The following is a 27,985-nucleotide window of genomic DNA, read 5'->3' as shown; positions in this document are numbered from 1 at the left end:
ATCTATGTGAAAAACAAAATCCCATTCAGGTACATCCTATCATTAGACTGTAAAGATGACATGACAACAAAACAGAGGAGTTCAGATTTATTTTTCAAGCAATGTCATGTATAAGATATAGTTATCTTTCTAGTAATATGCAAAGAGAACTGAGAAGTATAATCTTCATACAAAAAGATAAGCAATAAATTCATTTAAGTCTAAACATAGAAAACACAATGCAGCATTGCGCTGGGAATTAGAAATATATTCCAATATAAAATGTGTCAAAAATAGTAGCAGTTTTTCTTGATGAAAACACTGCAGTTCTCATTCTTTAGTGCTCCAAAAATATTAGATATTTGTAAAAAAATCTGATTTTCATCCCATACTGCATTTCCAAGGCAGAAAAGCAAGTACGGTGCATGCATACATACAGAGGAACGACTCCGTGGTTGTGTATTTGTGGGCTAAGGGAGGGGACAGAGAATTCTCAAGTAAATCCTGGTCTCACCAAGCACGGGACTGGAAGGGACCAGCAGGTACAAGTATAAATTAACCCTTAGTTGTAGGCCATTAATCTGCCTGGAGAAGGAGGAGGCAGCAGAGAGCAGAACTTCATTGCAGGCTCCATCCTCACCCAGCTGCATCTACCAGCCAGGTAACAGACCAACAAACAGCCTGTAAGATCAGTGAGAAGCAGAAGAACTTGGTGGAGACAGGATTTTGTGTGATATATGCATAGAACTGTAACAGAATGCAAATTTGATATTACATTACAAAAAGCATTGGTTCAGTAGAAAAGGTCCTTCTCTTTCACAGTAACAGATATTTGATGCTGCCTGCCCTTCATTCTCCCTTCTCCCTTTGGCTCCTTTCACCTAACTCCCTAGCAGTTGCTTCTTCATTGCATCTGCACAGAGAAAATCCAAATCCTGAGTAGCAAAAGCTGAAGATCAAAACTTGAATTATTGTTATGGCTTCTTTTCCTACCATGCAAAACAACACCTGGAATTCCAGCCTCTCTGAACTGTGATAACAGCACCGGTTCTCAGGAAGGAAAAGGCGTTTATCAGCAAAGTGCATTTGTGAGCAAAGCTGAAAGCAGACAGCTTCCTGCTTCAGTATTCAGCTTTAGAAAAGAAAAGCTCTAGGCAGGTGCACAGGTACCAGTGCAAATACAACCTGCCCACAGCATTACACCTCACAGACCTGACTGGTGAAGTCTAAGCCATGCTTAGAGTTGCAAGGTAGTGTAGAAATCTCTAAGCAAAGCCAGAGAAGCAGCCCTGAAACGAAAGGATGCAATTGGTACTATGTTAAAGAGAAGCTGCACTTGGGCTGAAGTTCAGTTGTGGACTGATGTGGCTAAACTGCAGCTAGAGCAGGGCTGACACATCTGACAGCACAGCACACACCAGCAAATGAGCTGGCAAACTCCATCAGGCTAAAGTGACACAGTACTGAGTAACAGGCATGGTTTCCCAAGTGAATGCTTCAAACCCATGCTAGCAGAACAGAAGCTAACTCAAAAAGTGGCAATTTAAACCTCTAAACCTAGTGCATTTCAAAGCTGCATATACTACACAATGTATTCCCTTTGTAACAGTACTTAACCTGGATGAGGCATGCAGTGTAAGTGGGGAGAGTAAACATGTCATTTGGAGCATTTTCTAAGCACAGTAACTGTGTTGTATTTCAGACTGCCCTTCTAGCTGCAGAGCTAAATGTTAATGTGCTCTCTCCACAGCACAAGGCAACACGTAACAGCAGGTATTTCAATATATTGCAACCAGCTTCCACTATGTAACAAGAAAGGTTATGGGGGGAAGTTTGCTTTGAATTTCCTTCCTCCTCCAATTAATTCAAATTTACATTCATTATAAAGTGATTAAAAAATTAAGATCTAGGTCTCAAATATTTCAGAAGTGAACATTTTCAAGATTTAACAGGAACTTATTTGCTAGTAGTGCATAATTTCTAAACTATTTTTTCATATTGCTATTGTGAAAACATTCATGAACACTGCTAAAGTGAAAGGGACAACCAGACTTAAAATTTAAATATCATGTCCATCTTCATTTTTCTGAAAAATAAGTTTTACCACATGAACAATCAAACTTCATTGATGGAGTTCATTTCCCAGACTTTTCCACCACAAAATAATCCACTAATAGATTTCTCTTTCAGCTCAAATTTGTCACAATAATAACCCTATAAACTTAGAAGATAAACTCTAATAACTAAAACCAAAAACCTTCTGAGATATTTTAGAAAAGATATAAGGAAAGATCTGATTGATGCTGAAACATGAACATGAAAGCTTAACAATTTTAAGAGGAAAGTATCACAATCTGTGAATATCAAGTTTCTACATCCAGCCTGGTGGCAGGTTTTATAGAAGGCAACATTTGCATATGAAATGGCAGGTGCTCCCTTTAGCTGGTCCAAACTGAGATTCTAAAAGGGGAAATGGGGGAACCAAAAAAAGCCAAAAGCGGATTAAATGCACTGCTTTCAGTTACTGTTTGATAATGCTGCGAGTACTGTACATAATGCCTTCTGCCCGAACACGTTCAAGTATTGGCCCATAAACGTTCTTTGTCAAAGGTATGACCATGCCTTTGGCAGTTATTTCACCTGAAATAAAGGCATTTAAAAACAGTGTTAGTGCTCTATCAGGTTTATTTGAGAAAGCTTTGGTAGCTTCACAGTGGGGTTTTTGTGGGGATTGCTGTGCTGGACACTGCCAGATGGAAGTGCAGGGAACTGCTGACTCATTCAGCCCTGTCACATAATCAATTATAATTTATCATGCTAAAGGTTTTGTCTATACTAGAGTAACATTTAATATTAAATTACTTAAAAGTCTTTGTTTTTAAGATTAAGGATTAAGCAGTAAATTAATAGTTGTCACTGAACGTCCGAACTTCCAAATATGCAGATTAAAAATTCCTGTAAAGAAGACAGGAAGTGTCTGACAAATTAAAAGAAATGCACGTAAATATACTTAAGAGACACTATATGTTTACTTTCTACAGGCAGGAAGATAAAGAAGATTGAAATACTGTTACTGAAGTTGGAATAGCCACTTACCATCTAGAACCATTTTAGCAGCAATAGCTGCAGGGTATCCTACTGTTTTAGCCATTGCAGAATATCCTTTGTTATCCCCATAGACAACCAGATCAATAAATTTGTCTTCCAAATGACCAGAAGGATGCCTGAGACCTATTTCACTTCTCATAACAATCATATCTCTCTCTCCAGTGCCTAAGAGAAAAGCACACAAACTATTCATTACTTGTATTTCAGTCACATCAAGATGAGGTTCCTGAATAGCCAGGCACTGCAGATACACAGCATGTATATCAGGGAAGTGACTGAAGGCAAGGACTGTTAAGGAGGACAGAACTCTAAGATCAAACTGAAAGTGTAACAGGAAAGAAAATGATAAATTGGGGAAGTAGGGAACATCATAATACATTAAAAAACCTATCATGAAGGTTTATTAATGAAGGTGAGAAAACTAATCCAATTAAGGATAATAAAAGATATTGCCTTATTCCCTTCAAACCCATAAAAAAGAATTTTTCACATACCAAAGGGCAGCTTCATCTCCATGTGCTTTGCAAGAGCCCCTACAATGGAATCTGCTGCTGGAACTGGTTCATCTCCCAATAAACCTAACCTGACAGAAGAAATGAGGAAGTCTTACATCATTGCCTATCAGCAGTTTCATCCCATTTTTTTAATATCCAGTTGTTCAGCATACCAGTTTAACAGTCTTAACATGAACCAAAATAGCTAGAATTGGAAACATTTATTTTTTTCATTTTTAAACTTTCAAAATCATTGGAAAATTTTACCATTCCACTGCTTCCAACTGATTTTTGTCCTTCTCCAGTTTGCTAAATACAGCTTCTTTAAGAACATGGTGCTCAGCAGGTGACTTAATTCCAACCAGTTTGCACATGAGCTCTTTCTATTTGAAAACAAAAAAGGTTTGTGAAGGCCTGACATCTGTTCCCACTCCATCTCAATCAAGGTTTTGAGAACCAGCTACTCTAAGATAAGTTAAAATCCAGGACTTCAGAGAAGACAGCTTATGTGTACTGGGAAAGTTAGAAAGTTTGAGAATTTTAATCACAACAGGTGAAAATAGGGTTTATCTTTTCCTAAAAGACTTTGTACCCCACCCCTCTACTGCTTCCCCCATATCTTAGTCTTATCCCTTCCTCTGGCAGCAAAGAACATAGAAACTGCATAAACAAGGAACACAAGGAGGATATTAGGATGAAAGAGAAGCCACCTGGAGACTGACAGAGTGAAAATTTGGAGATAGGATATCTTTCAGTTGGTCTAGAAATGGAGAATGTCTCTTTTAAAAGAAGGAAACAGAACAATAAGATGAACAAAGGCTCTGGCAGTCCTGTGAGTGTTACCAAAGAGATTTCTCATGATACTTGTGCATATCTGAAGGCTGTTTTGTGCCAGTTAGATGCTAATTATTGCTTGCTTCATTCACAGCAATGTGGATAATGAAAAGAACTATGAGCAAGATATGAAATAAGCAAGAACCGCAGAGTCTACAAGCTCGTGTTAGCCTTTCTCTTCTACTTCCCTGACAGAGTAGATAAAGATGTAAAAACATCGCTAAAAAATGTTTGCAGTGAGAATAATGAATTTATAGCTATTTTTACAGATTACATAACACTGTATACTTATTCATTGAGGCTAGAAGAACTGGAAATTCCAGCCATCTTTACAAAGGAAACTTGAAAATATCAACCCTAAAATTGAAAGTAGACAAAAAATTATCTCAAAATTTTAAAAAAACTTTAATAAAGAAAAAAAATAAAAGTAATCCCCATATGGCCACCTAAAAACTCCTAGAGTTTGCTCATTTCCTAATACTATATGTTAGTCAGAGACAAGCAAGACTGCGGCCTCTTCACTTTCTTTCTTTGTTCTGAGAATACTCAAGACATTCTTCAGCTCTTTCCAACCCCTACTGAAATATGAAATACCCTGTCTCTACAGAGAAAAATATTGATTGTCAAATGTAACAGCAGCACATCTCATGTCTTGGATGTGATAAAGATGAAGTAAGGCACCCGAAATCAAAACAGAAAAGCTGCATAACAGAAGACCTAAAAATGTTTGTACAGAATTTCGATAGAAAAAATATAATATACTCCTTTATGCACAATCTCTTACTTCTTGATGCCCTGAAAAATGCTTTTACACTGACCCTCATAAGCCCTCAGTAACAATATAGACACTGCAAACTCAGAGCACTGAGGACTAGACTGTGACTAACACAAAACATAAGACAATTCATAAACATCTGGCCATGGCTTTGTCTAGCGGAGACCTGAAAGCCTCCAATGTCAGACACTCCAGAATCTATCAGGGAACCTGTTCCAGTACCTTATTCCATTCCCACTGAAGAAAGTTTTCCTAATTTCCAGGAAAAAATAATCAAAGATTGGGATGCAATAGAAGATTCTCATTGCTAAGTACACCCAAGTCTAGCAGTAAGAAAGCCATCAATAAAACAGAGGAAAGAAGGCAGAGTAAGCAGAGTAACTCACCCAGGTCAGAGGTGGTGTAGTTGAGCTTAGCAAAGGATAAGGATCTGGGTTAATTAATCCTAGTTTTACAAAGCCCCCCATGGTCCTAGAATATCCCTGAAATAAAAGAATAACACCATTAAATATATTAATCACTTGAAATTGAGGTATTTCTCCTTGGTTTGAATGTAGTGATAGACATAACCATAATTATTCCCTTGGGAAGCCAGCCACAATAACCTGATGCCAGTGAAGTTACTGCCACAGAGCAGTGTCTTCCCCAGCCCCTCTCCTCCCTTCCCCACTTTTCAATACTTTTATTAAATGGCTTTTTCTGTCATCAATACTTCCATGGCAAGCACCATTGGTTGCTGAGATGAAAGGGCTCAGCTGGCCAGCACTAGTTGAAATCCCAGCCCATCACTGCGGGGTTGTATCAGCCAGCTGGCCCATAAACAAACTACTGAATACACAGAGCACAATGAGGAACTCTGCTCACCCAGCTTCACACCACTGGGATTGTGTGGACATCACATAGGCTGCTTTTAAAGGTAAGAATCCTGTGTGCTTATTTCTCATCTTCAGGAATATCAGACAGACAAAGCAGTAGAATGGTTTAAAAGGAACTGGCAAAGGTTGCATTAGGCTGCACAATAAAAGTCTCAACTGATTTCTGCTTACTTCTCTTTGTATCCCATTAACATTCCCACACACCTGCTGAATACCTGAGAGCACTTACATGCAAGTGACTAGAAACACAAAAAAAGCAGAACTGAGGAAATAAAGCACCCTGAAAGAAAACTAATTCAATTAGTAGTCCCTTATTTGGAGCACTAGGTTATCAGCTCAGATGGCCTTGCACTGCAATCCTTCTGTGTGACACCTCTTTTTAAATTGACTCCATTAGCTATCTAACTTAATCTCTAAAAGGCACTTTTAGGAGATGATTGCCTCCTCAGTGAACAGACTGGCTTCTGCTCTGCAGCACAGCAGTATGTGCAAAGGGCCAACACTAACTTCTGTCCTGCTCAGCACCCTGTGCTGCCATGTCAGCACCATGTAGGTAGAGCTGTGGAAACCCTTCCCCACAACCTTACCAACACCACCCCAGCCCAAAATGCTGGCCCTGCCATGGGGGTTAAGAAAACAGCCAGCACCAACTACAGGAACAGCATTCTTCAGCACACTGACATCCACTTGGCATGTCATCCTGACACTTTCGCAGTTCCTTGTGCTAGCCCATACAAAAGAAGAAAGTTTACCAGGCACCAAATGGAATGGAAGAGATATTGTCATATTAGGATTCCATTATGATATAGACACCTCCCACATAGTTTTACAATCTCTTCTGAAAAAAGAGATTGTATCTACACTGACAGAAACAGAGCTATTGCAATTTATAACCCTTTTCCCCCATATTGGCCTTCCTTCTTCTTCTATGCCTTTATCTAAGCAAGCTTCCCTCCTAGAAATACAGAAAAAATGCTGCTGTACTGCAACAGGGGAATTAAGACAAAAAGGACATACAACTTCCTCAGGCTATGGACAAATAACAATAATTTAAACCCTAGCATAAACCTTAACAGACATAATTAAGCTTTTTCAAACATTCAATATGGTTCTAGATTTATTCCTTCTTAATGTATATTGATTGAAAAAATAAAATCTGACAGAAAAACATCAAAACATTTTGATTCTGCTTTGGACATCTAACAAATGAAAGGAAAAGTCTTGATCAGTTAGAAGGAAAACACATTTATCTCTTAATATTTTACTTAGCTGACCAAAATTATAAAGCTTCTCAAATTTAAGATTTGTAGTTACTTAATGAAAAACATTCTCAGATTGACAGAAAATCATAATTTTCTGTAAGATTTTTACATTATGTTTTTCATGGAAATATAAGAAAATGGAAGTATTTAATTTTTTTTAATCTTCTATTGATCTGACACCAGACACAGAGCCAGAATAAAAAAAGGAAACACAGACTATGCAAGACAACTGACCAACTGTCCAAAACAAATAAAACTATTTTTCTATTTTGCAGCAAATACCTGTTGAATACACCAGGTAAAGCTACATTAACAAAAGAAAAGGATAACTGCTTTCAGTTGTCTCTCAACTGGGATAATGGGGAGCTCATGAACAGCAAGTGCAGACCTATAAAAGGCTGAATTTTAAATACGATTTTTACTGAAATTACAACACTCATCTCTTGAGGAAAGCAATAATTACTAATAATAACACCAACAACTTACTTTGTATCTTAAGGTGCCTCTCAGCAAAGTGCGAGCTGTCTGAATACCATATGGCTCAGCATATTTTGTACTGTCTCTGTTAGGAAAACCTTCAAGGTTTAATCCTGGGAAAAAATCCATTGGAGTAACAGAATCCAGTAACGCTCCTCCAGGTGGAATATTGATAATCTAAAGTTTGTGAAAGAACAGCTAATATTATTTTTGAGCAGTTGTATTTGACTTATTTTAGAACAGAAAAGATTAAGTATGCTCAAAAACAGGAAAAACATGTTTGGCATTCAAGTGCAAACAAACGCCCAATCTAAATAAAGCAGTTGCCCAAGCCATTTAATCATACCTGGTGCAGGAAGAGCATGCAGTGTGTCAGCCATCAAAGGGCTAAAACAAGCCATGTTCTTTTCACACACACAGTTAATTCCTGCTGCTCTTATATTAAAATGGCACGTTCTCATTTCACTTACATTAATGTCATTTTGGAGCATGCCTCTAACTGCACCAGTGTGATGGGAGAGTCTACCCATGAGCTCTCTGCTTTTTGGTCAAATAATTTATTATCTTGTTTAGGTTTTGTTTGGTGTTTGTTATATGGGAGAGAAAGCAGATATAAACAAAATTATGGATGTTTGCTCCTTTTTTTAAAAAAATATAAAAATAAATCAAGTGATATCACATGTACATAAAATTACTGTCCATGTGTATCTTTACTTGAAGCTACAAAGTACCATAGAAGAAAAACAACAAAACTGGTGACTAGTTCTCTTACCACTCCCAACCATAGCCCTGAATCCTATTTCCTTCAAGCAGCTAAAGCCCAGATCTGCTACACAGCATCAATAAAAACTCATGTTCTGACTTCTGAGCAAAGGGACAAGCTTTACCTATAAAAGAAACACTAAAGCAGTGAAGCCTGCAGCAATACCAAAAGATATTGTTGTGTTTACCAGGCAAGACAGGTGTGTGAAAGAATCCTACACAATGGTCAAAGACATAAGTATTTAGAGGCAAGGAGGAGAAATTGCAAAATTTACTGACAAATTCATCTAGTGCTCACATAATGATTCATTCATATGCATGATCTAATTTTTCCCAGCAACAGATGAACCAGATCAGAAATAGAATATTTCAACATTTTCCAAGAACCCTTTTCATCTGAAACTTATACTTCATTGCTTTTTAAATAATGATCCAACATACAATCCCTGCATTTCTCCTTTCTTACTTCCATAAAAACAGTAGAGCACCAAAATGTCATAAAACATAAAAGATTATATTTCAAAAAATTTCTAAGTTTTGCAGATCAAAGAGTTTTAGGTAACTAGCTAAACTTTACAGTGGTTATACAAGGCAGTCTCCTTGACAATTGCAGTAACTACTGTGAGCAAGTGACAGTGGAAATAGATAGTGCTGGAAAGCAGAAATGTGATAATGGCTTGCAATAGCTTTGCACAAATCAATTACAATGTTTACATAAAACAGAAGCAGTGACATTTGTAAGGTTAAGTCTAATGACTCCTGCACAAACAGCAAAACAGAGCTTCGATAAAATAGACCCAAAAGCATTTCACAAAACCCACTCAGTGGGTTATTGGTATTACACATTGCACCAAAAGAGAAAGGAATCAAGAGTTCTGTTATGCATTGTGCAAGTACAAAATGAAGCTGTTCGATTTATCAACAAAACTAGATAGACAAGCATTCTCACCTTTGTTTCACAGGACCAAAGACAGGGCAATTAAATAGCAAAAGCAACACCCAACAGGAATGGAAGTTGAACCCAGAAAAATCAACTCCAATCCAGTGCTTTAGTCTTTAGAATAAATTCCTTCCTGGCAATCAGTTTCTACATAGTAAGTATTAAGCTGGCAGCAGCTAGGTATCATCATGCTTCAAATACAGGACTAAGTGATTTATGCAACTAGCTTAGGCAACTGACTGCCACTGGCTTGAAAGTAAACACAACATTTTACAAGTCCCAGTTCCTTCCTTAGCCAAACACCACAGTTTTTTGTCTGGTTTTAAATGAAATTTTTCCCATTACTTCACCTCTCCATCTTTTAAATACGTAGCAGACTGAACTGTATTCAGCAACACTCCTTGTGGACTCCAGCTGAACTTGTACCTCAGAGGATTGTCAGAGTGCTCTGGAGCTGGTAGACCTCCGCAGAAAGAAGTGTATGATATAACCTGTCAGATTTATCCACAGGAAAGAAAAAGTGAAGAGAAGACAGATCAGGATGCATAGAGATCTACCCTGCAGAATCACCATCAGTTCCTAAAATTTCTGTTATCCCCCAAATGTGCTAGATGAGAAGGATCTACAGTGGGGAGGGGGAAACTGCAGGCACTGCCTGTAAAGGAGAGGAAACCAAAAGATACACTGGAGCGGGGCCATCTTAGTTGATGGTCTCACCAAGTGAATTAGTAGCTATGAAATTCAAAGCATCAGGAAAAGTAAAATGTCCAGAGTCTGTTACACATCAGTGACATGCTCAAAACCTGCACGGTGTTAAAAGAACAACTTTGCTAACATAATCTTGGCAGATCTACGCACTACCCGCTAACCTTACCGTAGCACCAACTTCTTTCGCCTTGTCGATACATTCCATTGCCAACATGTGATCAAGACCAGGATCCAAGCCCATTTCACTGACAACTGTTATACCAGCAGCTTCTACACTAAAAATAATAGAAACACAGAGACTCAGAATATTCACTATTACTGGCATTTTATTCCATAAATCTGTCCAATCTGCCCAGTCAACCTTCTCCAACACAATAAATTCTGGGTTCTGTCTGCAGCTTGTGGGAATAAAGAAACAAAAGCAGATACTAAACCCTGAAAAGTGACACCCATCTAAGAGCCTTCTAACCTTTGTTTCTCTTACTTCTCTGCACCTAGGTGCTGGTGGAAAAATAATTTTCTACCAGCTATTCATATCCCACAGTCTCCTGGACAGTGCTATAACACAGGAAGGTGGTATGCAGAGAGCAGCACAAAGCTAGTCATAATTGTCCTAAAGAGCTCCTACAAAACACGTTATTTCAGAAGAGAGACTAAAATGCCTGCTTTCCAAAACTACAAGTATTTGGAGGTTTTTTTCCTAATAGTTGCCTACAGTCCCAGAGGAGTTCACTTACCACCACAAACCAAGGATTTGTTTTATTTTCAGAATCAGTTTGCCTTTTGACAAATGAGAAGTGCCCTTTTTATTTTTTTTTTCCTGAGAGCATGCTATACTCTCAGTAAGAGTGGTAGGACAGGATCCTAAATATCCCTCACTTTCTGCAACACTGATTCTCTACCAGTCTAGCTTTTTGTGTTTTATCTTTTGTAAAGACACAGCATGTACAATTCTTCACTTGAATGCACTTCAGATTTTCCAATACTGTGACTCAGAGGAACACCTAGACGAAGCTCCATGCTCAAAACAACTTCCAAGCATAGTAAGGAGGACAACAGCCACATTAGCTAGAGTTGTCACCAATTTGAAAATTATACAGTAGGCATGTCCAAAAGAAGAGCATGAAGGAGGAAATTACTGTATATACAATAAGCCAAGAAGGAGTTTTTATTATGGAAAGGCAAAGGATGACAAACAAACTTGCTGGTAGAATATGACAGCACAGCTACTCAGCTTGAATATCAGCCCAGCTCAAACATCTTAACAGGTCTGAGGGAAGAGGAAAAGGCACATAAACATGAAATAGGATGACACAGGCAGAAAAATACATTCCATTATTTACAGCATTAGTCTAACCAGGTTGGGGTATGCACTCATTGCTCCACTCTGCAACATGCACCTATGGGAAAGTTACTTGGTCCTCCATCACAGAAAGAGAAGCAGAAAGAATTCAGAAAGCAGTAATTCACAATAAGTGTTGCAGGTGTAACAGACTGCAAAATATTCAGATAATGCACTAAAGAAGGAAGCAACACCAGGGAGATGCTACTTCCACACCTACCTCTCCTGAAGTTCTTTCATGGCTGGTGTTAAGTAGCTGGCTGTTACCAAGTTCACTTTGTGGTCAATACATTTCTTAGCAACAAAAGGATGTGCTGAATAAGGCAGCAAACTACAAAGGAAGGAGAATCATGCAACATCAAAATTCAACCAGTGACTTATCCTGTCACTGGAAAGACACTCAAAAGTTTTTTGAATGCCTACAAAAGAGCTTCAGTAACAGTTTAAAAAACAGTCATATCTGCCTTGCCCTGAGCAATTCCATACCTATGAAAGTGAAACAGTACCCCATCAGGACAGCATTGTTGTATGCACTCAGAACAGGGCATCTAATAATAGGGAAGTCATTCTTGAGAGAGCATCACACTTATCTGTGAACCACAAACCACTGACTTCTTTCCAAAGACATCTTCTAAACTAGCATGCTGGAGGTTTAGAAGATGCAAAACTGCGAAACTGTCCTTGAGAAAGCTTGCATTACAATGATCTTGGTGAACTACTTTGTGAAAAGCAAGCTCTACATGGAACGGAAGCAACATTCATGACAGCTGTGGCAAAAGAAACAATGGCAAGGACTATGAAGTCCCTTCCCTGTATCAATATCTGGAATGAGTTCTTTCTTAATGGGATATTCAGAAGAAATTTCCAAGATGCCAGAATTTTGCCTCCTCTTGTGAACAAGAAAATTTGATCCCAGGAACACATAAGGCTGCGGATGCAACTGGCCCTTCACATTAACAAGGAAATCCACCTAACTGGTGAATACTTCTGAAGAAGTCAAAACCCCTTTTAAAGTTCTGATGCCCTGCTACACAAGAAGGCAGCAGCCAGTTACAACTACTTACATACACAAACACAACCCCACATCTTGGCCATTAGAAAACAAGTTTATAAGTAGATTTAGGTCAATCAGCTAGAAGAAAGGAGCAGCATGACTTAGGGTTGAGCCTATCATGTTTTACACAGAAATCTGACCTGATCACAAGGTCGTGTTTTTTCACCAAAGAGGACAGCTTTTCCTCATGCTTAAGGACATCCATATGAACTGGAGTAACATTTCTGTACTTCTTTGTCAGTTGTTCAAGTTGCTCCTTCATGTCAGATACTGTTTTAAAATTAAAACAATAAACCGTTACTTACAGATGAAGCCAAGTCTAAAGCACACCCATGTATAATTGTGCCATATTTCCCAAAGAGAAACAGCTGCATGCATTTTTTCCTTCACTAACAGTTAAAGAAAAATCAGTCATTTTGTAAACAAATGTGTTCAGAAAAACTTACTCTATCCCTCATACCACATGTTTATAAAGAAATATCTTGAAACTCTCTTTCAACACACTTTAACAAAATTCCTATTTACAGCCAATAACAGCTTAATAGCTTAAAGCAAAAACCAATTCATATCAATCACCATTTTTAACCTGAAAAAGATAGACACGTTAAGTTTAGCTTAGGTCAAGTGTGAGTAAAAGGTTCAAACTGACTACTTTTAGTATTTACCTACAGCGTTAGTCCTCCCAATCCCAAATACCATATTATAACTAAATGGAATAAACCCAGTCTCTGCTTGCCTTCACTAAACTACCATTACAAAGAAAGCAGAACTGAAAGAGATCCACAATAACACCACCAGTATTTGCCACCTCTAATTGTTTCCCATCCAGCTCACCATGCTGCCAGCACAAGCCAGAGAGAACAAAAAAGGAGTGGCCAAAGAAGACAGCATATGGGGCACAAGCTTCTGGGGAATTAAAAGGCATCAGCACTTACCATTATAAGGAAAGCAGAACTGAAAAAGAGAACGACAGTAACACAACCAGTATTTGCTACATCTGACTAATTTCCTTTCAAAGGTCACCATGCTGCCAGCACAAACTGGAGAACACAGCCAGGAAAAAGGAACGGTCAAAGAAGGCAGCAGGCAGGGCACAAGGTTATGGATAATTAAAAGCATCTGTGCCTCTGAGTTAGGGCCCTATTCCCTTATGGCCTTTCCACAGCAGTGGGAAATAAACATTACCAGAAGGTGTTTCTCTATACGCTACAAATGAAATTGTGCTAAGGGAAAAGAGCTAGGCAAAATCATCTACAAATTCAAACTAAAAAAAAAGTTTATTACATGAAGCTTTCCCAATTAAAGTTTTCATCATCTGGATTTAAAGTGGTGTAGCCTAACAGTACAAAGCCAAACATGGCACTTGGATGTGTGTTTTGTTTTCTGCACCTACTTGCCTGCTGTCAAAATATTAAACAAGTAATATCTTCATGTCCCTTTCCTTCTGTGCTATTTGTGTGCATGTGTGCTGTAGAAACTGCTTGTTTTTAAGCTACCCAGATAAGAGGCTATGTTTGTTCAGTGCCTGGCAAAACAGATCTTCCAGTTCACCTGGTTTCCCTTCCTGCTACTGCACTGCAGGGAGTGGATGTCACCTCTGTAGTTACAAGGGATGGGCACTGCCAATTGCTGTAATCCTTCCCTCTCCACCACCTCAGGCAGTGCTCGCAACAATGGTGCAGCTTTCCTAGATTTCCCCTCTTCCTCCTAGTAAATCTTCTCCCAGGGGTTAAAAGTACTGTAGTTATGACCATGAAGGGTAGAAAAAGCAGCCAAGAGCCAAGTATGAAAGTAGCATGAAGAAAAAAAAAACAAAACAATGCAACAACAACAATCAATGGCAATAAAACTGTAAGTTCTAAGGGAAACCACTTCCCAGCAGAGTATCTTTCAGGCAATAAGGCAATAGAGCCTGAGTTTTAAATCTGAAGTCCCAAAATCAGGGTAAAGTCATCATTAAGGGTACGGAAAAGCATTATTGAGATGCCCAGCCTGAAATATGCTACAGATAAAACCAAAACAGAGGAATAAACAAGTTGGCATTTGGTGCTCATAGGAAAGCCAGGGTCTGAAGTTTTACCATCAAGACACTCATTATAAGAAAAGCAGCTCCTTAACTCATAGAGATGTCTATAAAAACATTTTCATATTCTTGTTGTGTGAGGCTGAAAACAAGGCCAAAGACCAAAAAAGTGACTGACTATCTACAAAACCAATCCTGAGCCCAAAGCGGGTTAGAAGGAAAAATACTTCTAATTTCCCTCAGGTTACACATGCAAACAGTTAACTTTAAACATGGCTATGTCAATTATTTAAATTCAAAATGCTCACAAAGCTAAAAAATCCTTTTCTGCCATGCATAATAACAAAGATTTCCTTTATCTCTTCTCAGAACCACATCCATTTATTATTTATGAAAAGGGTTCTGCCACATGCTTCAGCAAGACATAATACTGTAATGAAAACAAATTCTTACATACCAACTGTGATGTCAATGTTGGAATCTCTAGTGAGATATTCAAGCACAGGGCCAGAAACATAACCAGATCCAAGCAATAAAACCCTCTTCTCATCACCCATCTTCAGTGACTGAGCCTGTTCCCTAGAAGGTGTTACAGGCAAAATTAAAATTACACAGAAGGAAACTGTAAGCTGCCAAGGTTAACAGAAGAAATATGTTTTAGTAAGTCTACAAACCAAGAACTCTAGTCAGACCAAGAGTCAAGTTCTTAGCTACCCGATCCAGGACTATCTAGTACTGCTTCCATTCTTCTGTTGCATAGCTTATAGCTCCTTTCCTCTAACATAAACATGATCAAATCCATCAGAATTCCCACTGCTTCTCCAATTTCTTCTAGCTGTTCATCAAAACTTTCCTCAGTTGTATTTTTCCCAATGGCCAAATTACTGTAATCTGGCAATTCAAGGGCCACCAATGTCATGCTGGGCTGTCAGAAAGGGATTCCAGGCTCTGCCTTGCTCCCTTTACATCACAGTAACTGTTAAAGGACATTAAATCATTCTGGTGAAAGAGTGTTTTGTGTAAATCATACTAGGTTCATATTAGTTCATCACAGGAACATGATAGTCAATAAAAGTCAAATAAAAGTTAATGGCCAACCAAGAAATCATCACTGCAGACAAGGACTCAGATTTGAAAACCATCACAGTCCTTCAACCTAACTACTACTACTCTCGTAAATAAATTTAAGTTAATCTCCTGTTGACTTTCAATATAAGATGTATTCACATCAGATTTTGCATTTCTTTCTGTCAACCAGAATAATGCACTCAGCAGTTGTTTAAATATGGTCTCATAAATTCATAAATCATAACAGGAATACACATTTTGGTTGTTTATAATTAGTTTTCCTTTTAGCTTAAATTTGCATTAAGTTGTAAAATCAGGATTGTGAAACTAACGTATGACTACACAGATAAAAATTATTTACCAAAAGAAAAAAATCTTAAAGCACTTCTTATTTTTGAAGAAAGGTGTTCACAGCTCTGCTGTTTAATCTAATTAATGGAGATTGAGGTTTGGCTTTTCTTATCCCATACCCTGAAAATAAATTACAACAAATAGGTAGGACTTTCAAAGATACAGTTTCATGGGAATCTTCATAAGCATATAAGCAAGAGCCTCAGTTTCCCCTTTGTCCACTAAGAGTTTATACCAGTATTGCAGATTATGACTCAGAAAGAATCCTGACCTTTAGCTGATCTCTACTCTGCTGAAACCCTGCTGACCTTAGAAGAGGACCAACCATATGTTTACTAAATAATATTTGTTCAGATGTTTTTGAGGCTTCTCATGGCAGCCAAAAGTCAGTATCTCGGTTATGTTTTTTCATTTCAAAAATGGCTATAACAATGATAGATGGTGTAAAAGTCTGCCAGAGCAACACCTAATACCAAGACAAACCAGAGCACTATTGCCCAACCTAAAGCATGGCAGGAAGTATTTGACTACATTTAGGGGCACAAGGCCTTAAATAATGCCACTGAAAAAACACTTTTGAATGAAGAGAGTTAAATCAATACCAAATACATCTATATCATACAACTGAAGCACATTCCAGCCTACTGTATCGGTACTGTAAAGCTTGAATTACTGTCCAAAATTTCAGATGTTCCATCCTCCTTTCCTCCTATTTCAGAGCCTTTTAAAAAAATTATTCTTTTCAGATAATTAAATCTGAATGGTATGTACCAATGTATCAACTCTCTAATCTAAATTATTACTATAGATTACTGTAAATTTTGACCTTCCTAAAATGATTTTTTTAAAAAAGTTAAATCATTATTTAATACATTCAAAGAAAGCCGCCCAAGCCCATCATATCCTTTTATATTGCAAATCCAAAGATTTTCTTCCTCTTCCTCCTATCAGAACATCTTCCACAACTGCACTCTTAGAGGCAGAGAAAGAGAATTCCTCTCCATGCTTTAGAGAACAGAAGTGGTAGGTAGTTTGGAGTGTTGATGAAAGAGAAATTCTTATATGAAAGCAAGCTGGATTTTGCAATCCAACTTGTCATATTTAATCAAAACTTTTTTAGTGTATAGAATGAAGTCCCACTTGAATCAAACACAGCATGTTCACTCTCGGACAGGCAAAAACATGAGCTGCCAAATGACCCATCAAGCATGAAAACAGAATCTACACAGCTCCAGATTATGCCTACTTTCTATAAATGAGTTTTAATAATTCAGTTACAAATAATATCTACATTGTTCATGTGATGTGCCTTTACAGCTGTGGGTGAGAAACCAGTAGGACTTAAGAAGCAAGTAAGGACTTAAGAAGCATGTTGAGTTTGTTTGGTAAATCTAGTGGCAGCCAAGAGAGTTCAGCTCATACAGTCTGACTGTCCCATGTCTGAAATGTTCACAGACTTGAAGGAGTATTGGCAATTAGTCTAAATAGAACCCTCAGAAACTAAACTGGATGTAGGATAATGCTTTTCTAGAGTGGAAACAAGCCACATAATTCCTATAGGGCCTGAACAAGAGCACATCTCTAAACCATCACATCCTAAGCCGTAAAACCCTTCTTTCATTTGCATCACCTCTGAAGTTTGCAAAATAAAGGAGGGTATTGTTAGCAGATCCTGCTTTTCTGACAGCTAAGTGAACAACACCACTGAACAAATGATCATCACATGCAGCACACAGATGTAAAGAAATATCAAAAATCTACACAAAAATAACCACCCTTGGAAATTAAGTCTCCATGGCAGTTCACAAAAGACCATGCAAGTGATTATGGAGGAAGCTAAAATGAATATATCCTTGAACTGTGTGAGGAATAAAAAAAATTATTATTGAAATAGCCTCTTGAAGGGGTCTAGCAAAGAGCACAGAACAAAAATCACTGTGAGCTGAAGCCTCTAAGAGGCAAATAGCACATTACTTAGTGTGAAAAATTCACCTATAGCTCATCATGCACAAGTTCATAACCAGAAGTCTCAAAGGAAATTGGAGGGGTTTGAGATGCAGAAGTCAACACACTTTTTAGTGCATAGTGCATGCAGTGCTTATGGTCAGACCAATTTAAATTTCTGTAAGATGTATAGTGTAGCTGTCACTGACTATGAACATGAACCCACTTACTGTGAAATTAACATTTTTCATATGTAAACTATAGATACTTGTTAATAGTAAGGGGGCAAGGGGAATGGAAGGGATGTACAGGTTATTTATACTTTTGTTAGCTTAATTCACTCTAGGCTACCACTGGCACATAACAGCTGTGACAGGGTGGGGATGAAGTGGTAGCTGAAGCTGTAGGTGCATGAATATAACAAGAAGTCTCAGAGTCTCCTCAATACATCCAGTCACAGAACAATACTACACAGCACAGCACTTGAGCCATACAAGAAGTAACTAGATTCAAGGAATATTCAAGAGCCTTTTGCTTTCAGGCATTCCTTTCAAATGACTGTGTGTTACATCCTTTTCAAAAGGGCAAGGAGTAACAGAGTAGCATGTGACTGTTCTCTGCCTCTGGTAAAGCAGTTTTCATAATGCAAGAAAGAGAAAAATGACCACTTTCTCAACTTTAATATACGTTATTAACAACACATGTTAATGATTTAAGCAATGTGCATGAAGAAATAAGGAGATCATCAACCTAGAAGACATTTAGACACAGTGCAGTATAGATGCACTCCACCAAGACACAAGAATAAATTAATGTAAAAGGGGAGACAGAATGCAGACAGGATGGCTTTTTAAATCCTGAATCAAATAAACTTTAAGAGCATACATTACCTGTTCTCTCTCAGTTTCTGGATATATTGATACTTAGGTGTCAGTGAGCCATTAGATGCAATCACTGCCTGGAAATATATGAAAGATTTTAAGGGCTTTATGTGTCTGTATATTTCAAAGCAGGGGAAGACAAGAAGGGTGCAAAATTGCAAAACTTACATCTCGAACAACAGGCGAGTAATTCTGTTTTTCAAGAGGTTCTGAGCCTTCTGATACCAGCTGTGGAGATAAATTATTTCAAATCAGGTCATTTTATTACCAAATATTTCTCAAAGTAAAACATTAAGATTTTGAGCAACATTTAAATGCATGCAACAATACCAATATCTGGTATATTTGAAATACTTCTGGCTGCAATCAGCATCACTTGGTCACTTTTAGGAAAATACAGGAATTCCAACAACAGTCTGACTGTAAGGGATTGCTGAGTGCCCAAGAAAATCAGATGTTTACATCTGGTGCAGGGTCCAGAAGCAATGAACTACCTACCAGAGAGTATTTTCTGCCTACAGAAAGTGTTCTTGACAAATCCCTAAGACATCCAGGTCACTCATGTCTCATTCACATGTTTCCTTTTCAAAGGATTGCCTCAAGACTTCAAAAGTTCTTTTTCTTTTTTTGAAGTACAAAGTCAGTTATGTTCTACAGCAGATTCCTTTTAAATGTATACAGGAGACCAGAAAAGCAACAAACAAGCAGACCAAATTCTGAACCTTTTACCTTCTTGTCGGACACATAAGCTCTTACCATCTCTTCAATATAAGGGAAAAGCATATCCCCAAAGTACTCTGTTGCTTCTATAGGAAGCTGAGCTGGCAGATTGTCAATGGAACACATCAGAATCCCTGAGCCTTCAACACTGAAAGAGAGAAAACAGCTCTTCTAAACTACCTCTTAGTACCTGAGAGGTACCACCTTTCAGAAGTGTTATAAATGCATGATTTTTTTCAGTATAATGTTTCACTCTATGAGTTACAATGGAAAACAGTACAAAGTAAGGGCTCTCCCACCTGTCGTGAGTAATATGCTGGTCAGCATCATACATACAAAATGGGTTGTCAATTGTTGTACACTCGGTCATAAATTCTATAGATCCTCCAGTATCTGCTGAAATGTCACATATGGCCAGAAGTCTAAAGCAATTAAAATAAAAAGACAGCAGAATAGAGCATTATATAAATTACTAAGAAACACAGGTATAAATGGTCACAAGTGAACAGAAAATAAGAGAAATGTGAAAAGATCTATGCAACTTGTAGATTTCTTCATGTCAACCAATTTAGAAGTCAACAAAACACAAAATATTGTATCCAGAAATATAATGGATATTTGGCCCTATTGTAGTCATCAAGTTTGCATTCCTATCAACAGCTTCCAATTTCAGGGAAAGACTGGCACAATCCATTCACGCATGATATTTTCTCTCTATGCCATGTGCTGCCAACACCTCCCATTCATTTTCCATCTACCAATTTCCTCAGGTTGTGCCTGCGCAGTCCTGCATTAAACTAACTTCCCATCCTAAAGGGAAGCCTAAAGCAGCAGCTGCCTCCTACCAGCTCACAGCAGGTGCAGGTGAAGCATTCATTAGCCTAATGCACAGCCTCTGGCTCCACTGAAGGTTAACTCTTCAACTCTTTATTTGTCATGTGAGAGAAAGAAAGGTGTCAAGAGCTGACAGAGAAGAGACAAAGACCAGATTCCTCACTTGGATGTATTTTCATGTCCTCCCCAATCTATGACAGGGCTATGAGAGAAAGGGTAGCTCCCATCCCCACTGAAAGGAGACTAACCCTTGATTTGCACCCCACATTCTATCCTTAAAACTATTCAGGGCTGCGAAGCATTCAGGGCTTCTGCAGCACTACCTGCTGCAGAAATAAGAGGTGCTAAGGAATGGTTATTGAACTTGTACATGCCAAATGACAGGGTAGGAAGAACTTTCCCTAAAACTCTGCTCAGACATAGAAACGTCTACCAATACTGGTGCAGCAGGTACATTCCCAGATATCACACTTTTGTTTGTATTGGATTCTGTATGAAAATTGGTGGCAGAACTACCTCTGCAGAAAGACAGATGATACCTGTAAATCATTTCTACTGTGATGTTTTCAAAAACTCCAAACTGTGAAAATAAGATTGCAAAGCACAAAAGAAGATGAGCTAAATCAATGGGGCACTTTAAAACATGCTACAGGGACAATGTAAAATAAACAGAATAATTTACTATGTACTGTGGTGAAACTGCCTAACACTATGAGTTAATCATAGTGCAGAATTGTTACAAGTGAAATGAGTCTTACCTGTGTGGTAATTCAGGACAGCCATCCATTGCACCAGTAGCAGATTTAACTGGCACCAGCAGCTTCTGAGTGTCCTGCCGACTGAGCAAGCGAGGACTATTTTGCTCCCAGTATATGCCATTAATTAAACAAGTTGTGTAGGGTGCAACCTGCAAAGACAGTTACAGATGCCTGATGTTTTCACCTAGTACTTTAAGAAGCTGAAAGCACCTGGTCTAGTATTTTAATACTCTCTCAAATGATGAATATGGAAAAGTACAAACACTCTGTGGAAAACCTTTCATAAAAGAATAGAAGAGATTCTCACATCTACATGAAAGCGAGAAATGTAATTTTCTGGATGTTTCTCATAGTCTACTGGATCATATAGTCCATCATGTTTCCTCACGAGATGATGGTGACGACTCAACACTGTTCCATAGACTTTCCTGAGGTCTAAATTTCAAAAACAAAAATTAAAAAAAATTAGCTCTTATACTTGGACACAAAGGGTTTCAGTGTTTTTTATCACTATTGTCACTGCATACCTCCAGATCTGGAAACTTCCTTTAACTCATGTGGCTCCACAAACTCACATGGGAGAGCACTGAACATTTCTTGAGCACCCTGAAATCATGAAGTAGGATTTAGAATAAGTAGACCATAAATGTAACACTGCTCACTTGGTGTTTGAAAACAAATTTGGAATGCCACATACAATTTGACAGCCCTGCCAGAGAACAGCTCCAGAGATGTACACATTGTTTCACACATACTCCTGCTCACACAAAACTAAGCAGCTTGGGTGTTATGTGCAAGGAATTTACATCATTCCCCACTACTGCAGAATGCCTAAACTACAATCCAATGCCTGGTTCACATTTCTAATGGCTGAGATGGGAGGCCTCAACTCAGCCACAAGAGGGTTTTGCTGCCACTCTGAGGAGCAGTTTCTCTTTAGGAAAGATCCCTGAAGCCACTCTTTATCAACCAGGCTGTTCTAAAGGCCAGGAACTACAAGATGACTTCCCCAATGAGCTGTGATCACAACCACAAGATTTTCAGACACACCATCCTTTTGGCTAGAAAGAACAAATTATGCAGGCAGTGACTTCACTTTATACCTGGAGCCTTGTTAACAGATCTTTGTGGCCAAAACCAGGGGTATGCCTCTTCCCTGTGTCACAGAAAACAGCCCTGAAGTCAAGCACTTATAAGCCAAGTCAATGATATCCAGACATAAAAACTCAGCAGGTGTTGGAAAAAAAAATTCTTTTCCCCATAGTTTAATGGAGTGATTAATTTACCTTGTGAGCACAGAGTCAACAGTGGGGAGAGAGGGAGAAAGAAAACATGCAGTTTGGAAAGGAGAGAGAAGCAGTAAGATTTAATCCATGTTCTTTGATAAGAAGTTAGCATGTCAGCCTCGTTAAGCATGACCTCATATTAAACATTTTAGTTTACGGTAGTTAAAAATTGTTACTGGCAAAGGAAAATGTGAAGTGCAAGCAAACAAAATGAACCCATCAACCCATTCAGCCTGATAGAGATCAAATGCCAAGAATGTCTATTAACAATTATAGAGCATTTCATTTTGAAGACAATTCTTACCTTCGAAACATTACCAGTGCCCGTAAACACAAATGTTAAGGGCCCCACTGACTTTGGCATCAGTCCCAGTGAAATTTCATACCCAGCATCCCGTACTGCCTGCACAGCCTGACTGCTATTCCTGTAGTTATGTGCCATCCCAATGTGCTGAAATCAAAGGCACAGACCAATCAAGATATTCTTCATATTCAAATACAGATAACTAGCAGATACTGAAATGTTATTTAGCTAAAGACAAATACACACATACTCTTACCATGAAGGGAGTGTGATGACCCAGAGCTAAAAATCGCAAACCCAGTCCATGCAGAATGTTGATCATTCCTGTTGTTAAAAAAAAATTAGAAAATTTGACCATCAGTCTTAATTACAAATATGCCCAGTTAAAAACTGCAGAGACTGACTGAAGACACCAATTATCCCAGATATCTTCCCCATGTTTTTATATTAATACTTTACTACTAAAGAAAGTCTACATAAAACCAGAGAAGGAGAAATTTAATAGCAATCTGTGACCTTAAACTTGCTCTTGGCACTTTATGCATTTAGGCACCATTTAATATTCAGATATCCTTTCATGAGGTGTATCCACAGCACCGGATTCCAAAGAAGGAAATAAAAGAGTCTCCTAAAGAAACAGTGTTAAAGTTCAGTAGAAAGAAATGAGAACCATGCCACACAAGAATCAGATTAAATGCATAACAATGACAAACAGATGTTGTTCAAGCTCTCAGGACTGACAGCAGCCTTTTTCTTATCAAAAGCCTAATCAGTTGATCTCTTGATATGTAGTCTGCTCCAGATAGTTCAATGGACAAACAGGACTTCAAGACAACAGCATAAAATATTAGATTTGTGAGGAATCCACAGGAATCTATTTGACATGTCGTCTCATGAAAGTGGGAGGCACAAACCAGAATGGAAAAAGGCTGTTAAAAGCAAGAATTCAAAATGCAGTTAAAAACACATTGCAAGCCTCAACTTTCAGGAAGGACAGACAACCAGAAGTATTACAGGAAGTCACTCGTTGCAAGCCTGCCTTTACTTTATACACTATACCTGCTACACCAGCCCACTTTCCAAAGGCCACAACTCGCATTCCTTTATGATCAACCATTTTTTCATAGTCAAACAGTCGAATTTCCTGAAAATACACAGCAAACTGAGTATTAAAATTTTCAGTGAATGCAGTCTGTGGCACATTGCTCTCCCAGGAACTACCTTTTCACATGCCTTTGTCATTCTTCATTGATAGAGTCTGATGGGTTTATATATTGTAATAAGATTAAAGTATAAAAATAAAAACGTAACAGTTGCACTGAATTCTTGTTTGAAAGAGTGTCTGCACTGCCCATGCCCTCTTTGCACAGAGCTCCCCAATGTTCCACTCCAGCTGCTGCAGGCCCATTCACATCCTCTGCCAAGAGGCTGCTCATTTCAGTGTCAGATGGCTGCCTTCCTCTGAAATGGTCAACATGTACTCCAGCTTAGGAACTTTCCAACTCTTTGTGCTCAGGGAGAAAGAGCCTCCCTTGAGCACACCATGCTCACAACTTATCTGCCTCATGCACATGAAGAGAATAACACTGCAAATACAAGATCCTCTGAGCAAGAAATACTCAGTTTCAGGAAAGGATACTGAGAACTATCCGCGTTAGCCATTCACAAGTATGTGTCCTGGAAATAACCACACTAGGCAGCAAGCTCGTGATCACACTTAAGTTCAGTTTCCATTTCATGTTAACTGACAATGATCTTCAATATGACATCATTTACCTGTCTTAAAATCTCATCCAAAAGGGGCATGTTTGCCTCTTGGGCTTTAATAGTGTGAGAGAAGAAGGCATAGTTCTTTTTAGGGATTAATTTGTCCTCTGGAGGTCTCTTCACACCTATTATCAGTGAAGCCTCAGAAATATCTTCTTGAATAATGGCACCTGCTTTGACGTACTCCTATGAAAGAGAAAAATCAAAGAAAATTTTCCTGTGTTTTTTCTTATTCAGATCTCAGCATATTAGCAGCTAGAACAGAGGGGAAATATATAATTCTACCAAGCAGAAACAAGTTACTGCATGTGATACATTCACAAAATTATTTGATAAAGAGGTATCAAGTATCAAATTGAATTACCATGCTATTGTCCTATTATATGAGGCCAAGTTATAATTATGTGTTAGTAAAGTACTTCATCTTACATTTAAAGACTACAAAAAGGATATTTTACTAAATTTGAAGTATCCTGCAGTATTGCAACAATAAACACTTTGTCAGATGTTCAAATACTTGGAAATAAATTTAGAGAAATATGAAAAATTCAAAAATATGAAAACTGATGGCATCTGATTTTATAAAATTGTATAAGCTCAAGTCCAAGCTGAAGAGTGATTTCTAAGGAAATATGATAGTATGATCTGCACTTTGATTAAAAAAGCACTGTGTTTTAATTAAAAGGTGGTATGTGCAAGTAATGACTAATTCCCTACTTTTGTTTCAATTTTCATCTGTTTTCTCAGTTATCTTACAGCAGAATATTACTGCTGTTACAAAAACTATAAAAGCTCTCTGTCTTGAAGCTCACAGCATTAAAGAAAAAAACTCTCCTCATTTCACATGAGGAATAGGATTGTAGCAAGAGTGGAGTTCACCAGATTCATCTTTCCTGTTCTTTTAAAAAATACAGGGTTTTTTAGAGTCTTTGCCTTCTCACAATCAGAAGACAAAAAAAACAATGTTAAAGAAATTCCCAAGATTCTACTTCAAGAGAAACTAGAACTTCTAGGGAGAGTAATGACAGGACATGAAATTAAGAAAAACAGCACTAAAAACCCACCATGGTGCCAATATTACATTAAAAGGCTAAACAAACTACTCCTTTTCCTTTCTACTAGCACGACTCCTCATTTAGCAACAAAATTTACATGTTTCTGGGGGTTTTATATGTTTCCTCATGAATGGCATTCGAATATTATTTTTCCTGTACTATGGTTAATAACTGCACGATGATTTTGCTTGTGTCTCTCAAAATGGGATCTTACCTTTTCATGGATGGCTCTCCGGTTTGATGGCTGCACCAAGACCTTGTACCCCATCTTTGTCAACTCCTTAACATGCTTTGGTGCTAGAGGTGCTCTTCTTTCCCACGCATTGACATCTTCCCTCCTGATGGCCAGCACAGACTTACGATGGTGCCAGCACTTAGCGTGGTGGAACACGCACCTACCGTTTGTGTGACTAAAGGCTCGGAGCATGGTAAAGCCTGATGGCAGCAAAGAAAAAGCAATAAAACAATACAGGTACGTACACAATTCAGACACTGTTTGTGCAAAAGTTCTGGTCTCCTTTAGCATCTGCTGTAAAACATAAACCAAATACCTCATACTCTAGTTACACCCTACTGTTGTGAGACAATTCAATTTCAGTAAATTTTGTTACATCTTGGTCTGATGAGGTGACAGTTTGTCTCCTGTGATTTTTCTCCTTAGAGACAAATTTTCAATTTTAGTAATTGTTTTGATTATTGTGAAGGAAGGCTTTTAATGCAGCTAGTGTTTAACTACAGGGCTTAAAAATAATTCTGGAAACTTAGATTTTCCAATTATATTCATTTGCCACCATAAACCAGGCAAAGACCATCAAAACTTGCATCAAGGTCAGAACGAACAAACACACAGAAAGAAAGCAGAACACTGGCTGTATGGCAGGCAGTTGATTACAAGAGAAAGCTCAGCACTAAGTATATAACTAATGCTCCACAGGCCAAAAATGGAAGATAAGGTCAAGACCTTAACTACTGAGTAGCAGTGAGCATATGTGTGACCAGGAACAACAGGTTTTCACCCTAATATGAATTCTCTGCAAAATGGAAAAGCTTCACTAGGACAGATTCCCACTGCAGACAAAAACCCCTTTATCTTCTATCTTGTCCTCTTTACTCCCAGTGAAGCCTGCATGCCACTGCTTATTTCTGCACAGACACTGCCAGGTCCAGCATCAAGTATCCAGGAGCCTAAGGCCTTCAGATACTTATGTGATTAAAAGATGTGAATCTCAGAGATAGGCTTCAAAAATGGGAACTTTGTTTCCAACACAATTTTAACAGATAATACATGAATCTCCGTATCTGAATAATTTGGAAAATCCTGCTTGTCCTCATGCCTTAAACTTGTAAAATCTCTATATACCTAAAGACTTCAGAGGTCCTTAACACCAGAGGGACTAGCACAGAAAAGATGGCATGAAGGAAAGCACACAGTCATCTACAACAGCTCCAAGTGTTGCCTTCCTACCATGGCTACATTTGTCCACCAGCAAAGGTTATTGTACTGAAGTTGGAGGTATTTTGGCACTTCTCAGCATGCTAAGAGGGTTGTCAAGGCGCATAATGATCCCTCTCAAAAAACAGGAAGCCTTGTCACACCAAGTCACTATCTCTAACACTATCTATGCACACTAAAACGTAACAATGAGAGCAGTTTGTACTAAAACACTACACCTCATACCCAAGCCTGCAGTGAAACAAATTTCCCTCACGCAGAGGACTTGCACAAGGAGAGAAGCGACGCCTTCCAGCGGGAGTGCGCTGGGATGGTGGGTGTCCGGGCAGGGAGCAAACAGCCGGGTGACCTCTGGCAGGCCAGAAGTTCGTCTGCATGCCTCCCTGTGTGTGCTCAGGCTCAGCCACAGCGATATCCACATCCCGTCGTAAAAGTGAAACTAACCTCAGCATTCCAAGCCTGCAGCGCTGGGAGCCCTTCCCGGCCCCAGCGCGCCGAGTGACCGCGGGGCCGGGCCGCGCCGGTCCCTCCCGGCCCGTGCTGGGAGCGGCTCACCCCGCCGCCAGCATCACTGGGGCTGGGACAGTGCCGAGCAGCACAGCGAGGGGCCTCCCGCCGGCAGGGGCGAGCGCTGAGGGGAAAACCCCTGGAGAGCGGCGGGGAAAGGCAGAGGGGCGGCGGCGGGCAGGGGCAGAAGCGGCGTGAGGGGGCTGAGGGCGGCGGGCAGCGCTCGCTGAAACCCGGAGCGCCGGGCAGCGCCGAACCTACCTCGGGCAGCGGGGCAGCGGGACAGCGGCAGGCACGGCCTGTGGCCCCGGTCCCTCCTCCGGCCGAGGTCCGGCGGAGCCGCCGCCCCGCGCCGCAGCCAACCGCGAGGCGGCCGCGGGACACACCTCCCTGACCGCGGGACACACCTCCCTGACCGCGGGAC

At 39.1% G+C, this 27,985-nt stretch overlaps 1 protein-coding gene across 2 annotated transcripts; it reads right to left on the bottom strand.

The window, feature by feature from the left end:
* Positions 1-72: 72 nt before the first annotated feature.
* AASS (aminoadipate-semialdehyde synthase) lies at positions 73-27,976 on the bottom strand. 2 transcript variants are annotated; one of them, XM_039726768.1, is made up of 24 exons: positions 27,823-27,976; positions 25,816-26,036; positions 24,556-24,732; positions 23,839-23,923; positions 23,036-23,103; positions 22,780-22,926; positions 21,717-21,795; positions 21,497-21,624; positions 21,190-21,338; positions 19,897-20,019; positions 19,634-19,745; positions 19,046-19,105; positions 18,887-18,954; positions 15,091-15,212; positions 12,751-12,880; positions 11,777-11,887; positions 10,381-10,489; positions 9,857-9,997; positions 7,814-7,981; positions 5,577-5,672; positions 3,849-3,964; positions 3,582-3,670; positions 3,076-3,252; positions 73-2,619 (listed from the first exon to the last, which is right to left on the bottom strand). In XM_039726768.1, exons 2-24 carry the CDS (start codon positions 26,026-26,028, stop codon positions 2,501-2,503), a joined length of 2,787 nt encoding a protein of 928 aa, XP_039582702.1. In that variant the 5' UTR covers positions 26,029-26,036; positions 27,823-27,976; the 3' UTR covers positions 73-2,500. The 2 variants fall into 2 exon arrangements, with proteins under 2 accessions (XP_039582702.1, XP_039582701.1); XM_039726767.1 differs by lacking the exon at positions 27,823-27,976 and adding an exon at positions 27,280-27,793.
* Between the last annotated feature and the right edge of the window lie 9 nt (positions 27,977-27,985).

This window comes from Passer montanus, unplaced genomic scaffold (assembly GCF_014805655.1).
Source record: "Passer montanus isolate IOZ18808 unplaced genomic scaffold, ASM1480565v1 scaffold6, whole genome shotgun sequence".
Classification (NCBI taxonomy): domain Eukaryota; kingdom Metazoa; phylum Chordata; class Aves; order Passeriformes; family Passeridae; genus Passer; species Passer montanus.
This window is presented reverse-complemented; position numbering and strand designations above follow the sequence as displayed.